Genomic DNA, 11928 nt, shown 5'->3' with positions numbered 1-11928 from the left:
TGTTATACTATTTTGCATCAAGTTCAAGTTCAAGTTCGAACTATTTTGGATAAAGGGGTTAAAATTATAAACCTGACATACTTCTACGGTTTCATCCTCAAACATTTAGATGTGAATGTTAAGAAAATGGTAACCGTTATTATGTCTAGGTGTTATTACACAGAAAATGTATTTAGTGAAGTACACAACATTTGGGTATGTCTTCCTTCAAAGCATGTGGTTTCATTGCAGTTAAACTCGTTAAGACTGGTCCAGTAAAATTACGACAGGATTTCGTATGGATAACCAGTTAGAACATAGGACGGTCAATTTGGCGATTCAAATCAACTTGACTGTAGTTTTTAAAGAAAATTGCGCAAAGTTATATTTTACTTAGTATAATATATGTTAATAATATGTAAATCAATCTTAAATGCTTCAATCATGTTCATACAGTTTATTTTTCATATGTGTCACCTAATTTGAAGTATCATTGTGGGGTTTATAATTCGTTTATTATTCGCTTGTCGATCAATGTATGGCTTGTAGGAATATGTCAACTATCGATTATATTTTAAGACCGATTTACTATTAATATATGTGTTTTTGATCAGAACTGGACAAATCGTGATAAATAAGAAAAAAACTATCGAAAAGCGTCACCATTTTCCACGATGTGACACTTTGTAAGAGCTCAACTAATCGTAGTCAAAATTCTTACACTTGTGTTTTCCACCTTTTATGATACCAGAATTGTGCTTATTGATTTAAGGCCACCACAAATGTCTCAAACTTGTACTTAAAATACAACCTACACTTTGAGCCGATGCAGTTGCTGATTGGCATTCATTTATTTATAGGCATAACAATAAAGTATTAAAACTTTTCCAATTTCTTATAAGTCCGCCTACTGCCACACATCCCTGTGTCAGATTTTGTGTTGACGGTGTGTCAGCAAATGAGGTTGCATTCAAAACCAGTTAAAATACCTGAAATAAAATCGTTACGATCGCTTAACTCTCTCCGCTCATTCCAAATCATTACGATTCAACTTCATGTAATCTAACTATAACTTAACAGCACATGTCTCCAACTCATATCTGTAGGTTTATCCCAACCTTGAATTCGCCCTAGATACCGGAGTATGTTCCCTCAATTGGTTGACAGTTACGCCACGTATATCACAACCCTTGCACTCTAACGTTTTCTTATCGCAGGGAGTTTTCTCCTTTTTGGGAGGACACCGCTTGGCATACGCTTATACTCTAAAGTGTATTATATCAAAGAGTTTTATCCTTTTTCTGGTGAAGACACCGGTTTTCATACCTTGTTCTCTAAAGATGATTATCGCCGGGAATTTTATATTTGATGGGAGGGCACCGCATGTAATACCCTTGCACTCTAAAGTCAATTAAATATGAGAGTTTTATCCCTTTTCTGGGGGACACCGGATGTCATACCCTTGTAATCTAAAGTTTATTATCACAGGGAGTATTATTCTTGATTGGGTTGGTGAATTATATCAAAAAGTGTTATCATTTTTCGGGGGAGGGGGGCGGTTACAGGATGTCATACCCTTTCACACTAAAGCGGATTTTAACAGAGAGTTTACCCTGTCTGGGAAAAAACATTATTGGTGTCCATTTTGAGAGGCCGACGCAAAATTTGATTTTATATCTTAGGCATGTGTTTGCTCTGAATATAAGATATTTTCGTTTTTAATTTTAATGTTATACATGTCAATTTCAAATGAAACTCCATATCAATATGCATGCATGCGTGCGAGCGTTTGTATGCATATAATATAAGCAAGTGAATAGCCTATCTGCGTTCAATCAGAACCAGAACGCTTGACTTGTGGTCAATTTATATTTACACCTCAACTTCCATTCCTTAAATGAACTGTCTTTCGGCAATTGCTTTTATCAATCGATGAACGCAACATCTTCGGATATGTTCGGATCGCGATTCGTCGCATAACAATATACCTGCAAACTATTGATCTTGTTATTGTTTGTATTGTGTCAGCAGGTCCCGTAAAATATAAATCAACATTTTAGAAAGTGTTAATTTATTATATTTTAAATGTATTGCTGCCATAAGTGTTTCAATGTTACGTTTAAAAGTGATTTCAAGTGGTTGATCTTTTCCCGCGTTATTGTGACGTCATTTGAAAAGAATGTTTCCAGTTACAGTCCGGTCGTTCTATTTACAGAGTGGGTAAGAAAGGATTACTGAAGTTTTTTAAATGAATTAAAGTATTATTTTAACAATTCTTGAATTAAATAATGAACTATTGGTGTAAATATAAGGAATGAATTGCAGGGTTGATGTCATTATCTGGGATATGAACGCAATTGGGCTTGTCAAAGTACGTGTGGAGTCCTTCGGACTCTACACACTTTGACCAGCCCAATTGCGTTCATACCCCGATAACGACATCAAGCCCGCAATTCATTCCTTAAACAAATTTCAGAGTTCAAAAGAACTTCATATGTTATCATAGTATTTGCCCACAACATATGATTTTAAATAATCGGACTAATGTCTTCATATCACTTTCAAGGAAGCTACGACATTTATATACATGACGCTCTAGAATCGTCGGGAAATTTGCTACTCTTTCTTCTTTTTTCTTTTGGGTTGCATGCGCGCTATATGGACAAAATTGAACAAACTGTACTTGTCCCTATTAGCTGAACTAAAATGTCTCAGGCCTCATGAAGTAGTCCTCATTTACACCATATTCATGTGAACCGTAAAGTCCAAAACTGACAAACTAAAGTACCACGCTTCTGTTTGTATAATGTTTTTATACACATGGTAACATGCCTCCAGAATGGTGTTGAGTTGTAGTTTACTCATTGTTATCTGATCGATCAAATAGATCGTGATTTCATCAATTAACCCTTGCTTTCACATTTGTATTCGTCACAAGTATTACTTCTCAAATTACGTTCATTTTCAAACCTGCTACTGGTGTGGTATAACTTTTACTCAGAGGTAAATGTGAATGAAATGGTAGGACATTGTTGTTGTTGTTTGTGCAAAACTTCCCGTTAAATACTGTTATTTAGAATCATACAAATGATTCTTTATTAAGAGAACAATAAAGCTAGTTTATATATCAATGTTTGTAGTTACACAACTTCTATCATTACTGAAATCATTCTCGTAACAGCTATGAGATTGATAGCTTTGATGATAGTGTTGCTCTTTGCAATTATGGAATGTAATAGCTTGATGTGACCTTTTGAGATTATTTATATCAGAGTTATTATCATAGGCTTTGGCTACTCTACTGAAAAAAATAATAATTGATACAGCCTTGCCCAATAACTTAGTTCTTACGGTAACGGCCATACAAATACCGTTCATTTAGTCAATAATTTTTCAAAATAATTATTATGACTGATGGTAGAAAAGTAATTTAACATAAATGCTAAGTAGGTCATTCACCTGGCAATGTTAACATCATAACGAAAATACCGCGAAACCATCAGTGACGAAACTCGAGTGAAGTCATATATATATATATATAATATTATGACATACAATGTTTGATATATATGTTGACTAAAATAGGTTTAAACTAGACCAACGTTGTGAGGGAGACAGCAATCTGTACGTTAGTGCCTTGAGATGAATTGAAAGGAGCGTTTTATGCAAGACATCACATGCATTAAACCATTAGAAAAAGACGCAGGGAAATAACAAAATACCTACCCCTTCCTCAATAATGCATAAACCAATTGCTTCTTTCCTTTTGTCCGTACAGAATTATTCTCGTATTTAATGCGGGCGAAGGTATTATTGTCTGGATATAGAAGTGTGAGTTTCTGTTGCTACCTTTTTTAATAACACAGAACACAGAATTTGTTGAAGGCCATTCATGTTTTTGTTTTTATTCTTTTCTAAATGTCAAATCAATAATCATCATTCACCGGCTATATTTTTTTTATTCGTAATCACATATATATACAATGTGGTCTAAGACTATGGTCTTATCTTTTTCATTTGTAATTGATCCAACAGATTGTATCCATCATACCGTCTATCTTTGAATTCAATACAAGTGTCTATTAAAATGCATTCCGTTAAAGCAAAAATAAAGTTATACAACAACCTGTACTGTACCCATAATGGTTATACTATCAAACGCTATAGATACACTTTGTCTTTGACCGATTCTATGGAGGCGATTTAGTCGTTTTTAGATAGAGAATCACAGTTCAAGGAAAGATATATGTGCCTTCAGATTCAGAAATAAATCCCCACCGACCACACAATCAATACAGTAGCCCAGGGGAAGATATATATATGCCTTTAGTAGAATCCAATTCCACCATAGTAGTCCTCGCGTTCGTCGCTGCTATCCATGTGATCGTAGTCGCCATCGTACATAGGATAGGATCCGTCCTGGGCGCAGTCGCTTCGCCCCTCGAGAGCACAGTCTGAAATACACATGTATTAACAATATTAAAGATATTGTGCAATATATTCCCAAAGTCACTATCTGTAAACAAAAGTTAAACTGGGTGATGGCACACGAACTGATCATGTTGCCCTCCTCGATTGTTTCGGCAAAACGCCGAAGTTGATATCTTGTCTGCAGACGATACTTTCCGACATTAAAGATGAACGTTCGCTTTTAACGTTTATTTATCATATATGGCTCAACATTGAAGGAATTTTCGGCCTTCCTTACCGTTAAAGTAGACAATCGTCACATTTAAGGAACATTAGAGTGATAAAAAGTGATAACTCTTGAAATATTTCATAAACAAATAATATGTAAGGATTCAAGTTTCAATTATAATAAATTGAGAGGTATGATCTTTCTGTAATAAGGCCCCAGGCAACAGTCTAAATCCTTTTTAAGGAATATTTTATATAATTTAAAAGAAAACAGTTATCATATCAATTTGCGTTTATTATTATCTAGATTTACACTTCTGTGTGAAGGCCTTTTATCAACTATTTAAAGCTCTGACTCCCAAATAAGATTTACCACAATTAATCCAATTGTTTTAACATACCAAAAAGGGTGAAGAAATGTGCAGAAAACAGCATTTCTACCTTATGAGACGATAGTTAATCACAGTAATTCTTAAAGCATTCAACAATCATTTAATATTTTTGCCATTTTTTTATATTTTCCATAAATGCATTGTTTAAGTGGTTAAAGGTTTATCGCTCAACAATTATATTTGTTATACATGTGTTTTTTTATTGAATTTGAATAAGAGTGTCATTTTAAAATATAGGAAAGGTTTTCAGAAGTGCATTGAGTACAGTAGATTACCACATAACATGTTCGGCTTAGCCAACCATCTCGGGACGCCAAAGCCTAACCATTCACCGTTTCTGTCCACGCAAATTGCCCTGGAATGGAAAATCCTTCGAAATGAACAACCATTTAAACCATGTATGAACACAAATATTGTATTGGTCATTAAGTTAGCTTTTTCGATATCAACGAGCCATGCTCTTTCGAATAATACCTGACAATGTGATGTGATAACAATATGTACGCGTAGGTAAAAGGGTTAGATACATAAATTTGCTGTTTCCTTGCTCGGACCGTGGTTTTATTTAAAACTATGGTCGAACCTATGGTTGTCCGGTTAGCGCAATGGTTATTGCACTCACTTCTGACCTTGGCGACCCGGGTTCGATTTCTGGCCTGGGCGCATATGAGTGTGGTTTGTGGTCACCAAGTCGACAAATGGGTTTCCTACGGATATTCCGGTTTCCAGCACAACAAAGATTACACTCTCGCGCAACATCGTGCCAACGAGAGTGATTAATTTAAGTTGCAAAAGCTTGTTTCACAATCGTTGTAAAATAAATAAGTTTAAAACTATGGTCGAGAGGAAAACTGTTAGTGTCATTCGAAAGTGTATCGATGATTCAGCGAAGAACAGTCGTATCTTCATATAAAAGAAAAAGAGCTACGTCCTCCTAGCGCTGGACTCTGTATGTAGTTAAAAATCGAAGTCGACGACACGGAATCGATCATTAAAAAATGTTTAGCATTTACTTACTGTGAGCCCCGGAACTGGACAGGGATAAAGAAGCCTTCCTCGTCACAGCGTGGCTCCTCCAATCCTGGCATTGGTGGTGACATGCTAAACTCCATCCAGGCCATGCTACACGGTCCAGATACTGGTGATGTGAAACGCTAAGTGATTAGGTAAAGTATTGTTATGTGGTTTCATAAAAGTTATATACTTTAAAGAATCGCACTTATTGTATTTATTTTAAGGCGGAAACAAGTGCGGGTTCTCGTTTTGAAACTTTGTTAGGCCATAAGAAAGTTCCATCCATGGAACCAACCCGACGATGTCTTTGATAAAAGACAAGGAGCTAGCTATACCACTAAACTATCTCACCATTTCCATTTAAAGTTTACACTTTGCTTCCACAAATATGTTATTTATCGAGTATTTTGTGAAATCATTGCCTTAGCATCTTGTTACTACCTTCTGCATGTATGCACCTTTTGGTGTATTACAAAGGGAAGATATGGGCTGGTTTTCAATATTGGTCTTACAGCTGCACTCTCACAGATTGAACGTTTTGACAACTTTTTTTTATTTTTTGTCTTGGAACGAGCTATTTTTTTGCGAAAATCCATAGAAACCAGTTATGTCAGACTGCTGACAAAAAATGAGACCACAGATATTTTATATTTCAGTTATAAAATTGATGTTTTATTCATTTTTCTTAAACCGTTAGTAACGGTTTAAGCCATAAAACATTAATTTTCGAACGGAAATATGAAGATCTACGATCTGATATTTTGTCAGCAATCTTATATCATTGGTTTTCAGATATTTACGCAAACATTTGCTCTCTCTAAGACAAAAAATAAAAAAGTTGTAAAAATGGTATACCTGTGAGAGTGCAGCTTTAATTGGATCTAAGAACGATATATTTAATCTTAATATATGCCTATCAAATTCCTTTTCCATATCCAACAGTAAAAAAACAGCACGCCGTATTGAAAAATCCGTTTCATGATACTGTCGTTTTCTGATTCCGTATCATGCGAGTACCGCGTGTAATGTCGGACATACTTTCGCGTTGCTAAAAATAACGAGACCAAGAAACTAGTAAAACCTGTCAACTTGTAAATACATTGTTGTACATAAAATTATCTAACTGCACTCACGCTCCAGAAGCATGTCAATATTCAGGAATCTGGTTCTTCAAAGAACCATGGGGATAAGCACGAAGCAGAGAACACTTCTAATCTATCTAGACAGCTTCTTCAGAGAACTAGTCGTTTGCCATTTCGAAGTTCATAAATTGTTGCATTATCCATGCATATGATCATAAATCTGAGCAGTTCGCCAAAACAAAGAAGAAGGGGAATTCGCGTCATCGATAGAAATAGCGATTGACTCACTAACCTCCCTCAATTCTGCATATTATGATCGTCAAAAAATCCCACGAATATTTACTTTGTTAAAAATGACCGATTTACGTCTACATGAAATGACGATTAGTGTATACTCGTACCGTTTTTTTGTTGTTGTTTTTTGTGCTGTGAAAATTAACAATTGTGTTCGTATAACCATGTTTTTCATTTTGCTAAAACATAAAATATTGTTTTCTTATTTTGCTCAATAAAGTGAATTCTGTACTTTCTGACTTCGTTTCGTTGTAGTAGCCTCTCTTGACTTCATTACACAAAACTACGTAACACATTCGAATTCATACGCGCATATGACAGATGGCGGTAGATTTAAATCAAATTGAAACCGAAAAATAAAAAGGAATATTTAAATAGGCAGGTATATAATAAATGGAATATTACGATAAAACGATTTTCTGGTGACCAGCATCACGTCGAGTGGTACAGGTCACAAGACAAGCGTCCTACCATAATATCCCCTATGGATTTCATGATATAAATAATTCACCAATCGTTTAAATGAAGTCAATGAGGCTAACCATAAGATTAACATCAGTTAAATATTGAATACCACCCTTGGAGCAAACATAGATGACAATCACATTGATATTTTTTTCAACGTAAGTCGACATGAAGTAACATTTAAATGATTAAGAATGGGCGGAGTGCGCGTAGTGAACGAGCCTGTCTTAGTCATAAAAATATAACTTTAAGTCATCTGTCTAAGAACCTTTAAAGCTGCACTCTCACAGATTGAACGTTTTGACAACATTTTTTTGTCTTGAAACGAGCCAATTTTTGCGAAAATCCATAGAAACCAGTTATATACGACTGCTGACAAAAAATCAGATCACAGATTTTTATATTAAAGTACAAAAATGATGTTTTATTCATTTTTCTTAAACTGTTAATAACGGTTTAAGCCATAAAACATTAATTTTCGAACGGAAATATAAAAATCTACGATCTGATATTTTGTCAGCAATCTTTTATCATTGGTTTGCAGATATTTACGCAAAAATTGGCACTTTCCAAGACAACAAATAAAAAAGTTTTTAAAATGGTCAATCTGTGAGAGTGCAGCTTTCTTAGATTGTCACATTACTCTCTCATGACAATATTACATTCGCTATAAATGAGGTCTTTTCGCTACCAAAAGGCATTCATATGTTTTGGAAGTGCCTATTCTTGTTATTAATAAATGAAACAGTTTGGTCATGCCTCAAAAATATACAAACTTTAAGATTAAATCTTATCAATATTGGGATAAGCAAAGCCAGTTCCTAGACCTTCAAGTTGTTATTTAGTAAAAGAATATACCATTCATGGCTAATTTCTGCAGAAATATTATACGAAATTGGATTCTCGTTCTTTTTTCTCAGTCAATCAGAAGGCGTAAATTTAGCAATATTTCAGTCAGAATTATAACATGCATACTTATTGTCGTGAACGTCATGCATCCTTGTATGTATTATGTAAATACCTTTATCGGTTTTGCAGTTGTGATCAAAGTTTATTTTATATGTTTCGGAGATTTAAAGAGATTTATCTGTGAAATAAAATTGATTATTCACTTTTGATACGTCGAAAATACTAAATTGATATTTTTCACTGTTTTAAAATGTAAGCCCGCTCTCAGTTCCGAGTCAAACAGTGGGCACAGGGCTGGGACACGATTTCAACAACGTCATATCAGAAATGACACGTGTGCATACCAATTGGTGCGTTGTTTTTTTCTAAAAAAGTGCGATTTTATGACTGTTTACCCCATTTTTGCATATAATAAGAAGAAAAAAGTTTCAGTGTAAGATAGCAATATATTTCACTTCTTCTTTCGGTGAAATAGATAACGATCAATGAAACAACCAATTATCGTCTTCAACGAACAAGCTAACTAACTGAAGAAATATGATCATACCTTCACAGTGTTCTCCAGTGTGGCCCTCCTCACAGACACAGATATACCCGTCCATGTCTTCCCCAAGGCTGCAATTCCCGTAGCCGCTACACATCACTTGGCTGCACATCGAATCGTGTACTGTAAAATAACACGTGAAAAATATACATTACGTGTAATGTGCGTGTGTTACCAAGAACACCCTTAATAGTTCGACATCGACATCTTCCCTGTCAAATTTCGTCGTACTAAACATCACACAATGTATGACGATTACGTAAAATTGTTACTGCCACACTAATGCTAGTTCAAACAGAGACAGTATCGTACAATCATTCGATATGAACATCATTCATGCATTCAGTAAACCCCAAACATCGAGACTTACCAACATTCTGGTCCATGTCCTCCAGCACTTTCAGAATTGTGTCCAGTTTTTTGTCCAGTCCGTCTATTTTCTGATTGGACAGTTTCAGTTGGGTCCGCATTGATATTATCTCTGTCGAACAAGTTTTCGGTTGTCTAGACTTTGGTCGACCCATCACTCCTAGGACCAAACAGAAAAGGAATACAAAAATCTTTACGTCCATTTTTTCAATATTTTAAAGATTGGTTTGATGGTGGTGTCTGCGACAGTAAAAAGTAATTTCTGGTTTATATGTTTTCAAAAGAGGTCAGGCAATTTTATAATAGTCGGAATTTAGTCAAGCAGGAATTTTCCGGTTCTAAGTATTACGCAAGGGTTTTATCGACAAAATTCTAGCCCCTACACTTGAAACAGTTCTAACGTGTATCTAATTACGTGAAGTGTTAATACGGCACTCGAAATCCGAAAAAAACAAAGCAGGTCTGAGCTGTTTCTATAACAATAATAGGTTTTGTTTTATTTTTAATTAATGATGCTTGTTAAGTGTATGAAGTGTGAGCAATCTAAGACCGGTTAAAAATCCGCATTTCAGCTTTTGTTCATGGTGTGTATACGGGAACACATAAAGGACGGTAAATCAACACTTAAGCAAAACAAGAAATACACGTTTGTTTATTTATGTTATATATGTGCTGTAGATGATGTTTTTCTTGTTCTTAATCTTTGGTTTGTCTCATTGTACCCTTTAATAAAATTAGAGGAGAGAGGTATACAACTTATTATAAGCTCTAAGCTATCTCCTCAATCCCTAGCTATCATGTATGTCATGTATGTATTTAGTAAATGTACTTATACTTATACAATAAATATTTTTAAAGCTATTACAATGAATTACGATCATTGGCTGCTGTACTGTCCGAGCGGTTTCCATATTGCATTATTATACAACGTTTTGCAAATGATCTTAGCATTTTTATTGTTTTTAAGGCATTAAATGATCGTGACCTTTGTTCCGCCCCAAACCTACAAAAAAACACAAAAATAACGTTTAACATCAGACGTGAACAGTTTGGATTGGTTTCACTTCAACCGGCCAATATATATCGTACATTAACAGTTACCCTTTTAGACGTTAATTTTATTTCATTTACGGCCTTCTTATCTTTATGCTTTAATTCTAAAAAAATAATGAATGTTTCAAATCCGAAAGTAAGAATACATCATAAAAAAGTATAAATTTCAAAATTTGAACGCCGTCATGTGATATTGATTATGGTGACAGATCGGAACCCTTTCTATTCTTAGATGGGTGCTAGTGTTTATTTTTTGTTTTTGTTTTTTTGTTGTTGTTTTTTTCATGGGCATTTCATTTATTCAAACAGTAAATACAAAGTGTATACATATCAAGCAAAGTAACATGTATACGTAAACAACACTTAACAGTAAGTACAAAGTGTATACATATCAAGCAAAGTAACATGTATACGTAAACAACACTTAACAGTAAGTACAAAGTATATACAGATCAAGCAAAGTAACATGTATACGTAAACAACACTTAACAGTAAGTACAAAGTATATACATATCAAGCAAAGTAACATGTATACGTAAACAACACTTAACAGTAAGTACAAAGTATATACATATCAAACAAAGTAACATGTATACGTAAACAACACTTAACAGTCAGTACAAAGTATATACATATCAAGCAAAGTAAGATGTATACGTAAACAACACTTAACAGTAAGAACAAAGTATATACATATCAAGCAAAGTAAGATGTATACGTAAACAACACTTAACAGTAAGTACAAAGTATATACAGATCAAGCAAAGTAAGATGTATACGTAAACAGCACTTGCTTCAAACAGTAAGTATAAAGTATATACATATCAAGCAAAGTAACATGTATACGTAAACAACACTTAACAGTCAGTACAAAGTATATACATATCAAGCAAAGTAAGATGTATACGTAAACAACACTTAACAGTAAGTACAAAGTATATACATATCAAGCAAAGTAAGATGTATACGTAAACAACACTTAACAGTAAGTACAAAGTATATACAGATCAAGCAAAGTAAGATGTATACGTAAACAGCACTTGCTTCAAACAGTAAGTATAAAGTATATACATATCAAGCAAAGTAACATGTATACGTAAACAACACTTAACAGTAAGTACAAAGTATATACATATCAAGCAAAGTAAGATGTTTACGTAAACAACACTTGCTTCAAACAGTAAGTACA

The 11928-nt window shown here is 34.3% G+C and overlaps 1 protein-coding gene across 1 annotated transcript; it reads right to left on the bottom strand.

Annotated features, from left to right (window-relative positions):
• Positions 1–3868: 3868 nt before the first annotated feature.
• LOC128236067 (uncharacterized) lies at positions 3869–9983 on the bottom strand. The gene is made up of 5 exons (XM_052950887.1): positions 9688–9983; positions 9321–9440; positions 6027–6147; positions 5285–5364; positions 3869–4433 (listed from the first exon to the last, which is right to left on the bottom strand). The coding sequence occupies exons 1-5, from the start codon at positions 9887–9889 to the stop codon at positions 4306–4308; spliced, it is 651 nt and encodes a 216-aa protein (XP_052806847.1). The 5' UTR covers positions 9890–9983; the 3' UTR covers positions 3869–4305.
• Between the last annotated feature and the right edge of the window lie 1945 nt (positions 9984–11928).

The sequence above is a fragment of the Mya arenaria genome, chromosome 5 (genome assembly GCF_026914265.1).
Source record: "Mya arenaria isolate MELC-2E11 chromosome 5, ASM2691426v1".
Lineage (NCBI taxonomy): Eukaryota > Metazoa > Mollusca > Bivalvia > Myida > Myidae > Mya > Mya arenaria.
This window is presented reverse-complemented; position numbering and strand designations above follow the sequence as displayed.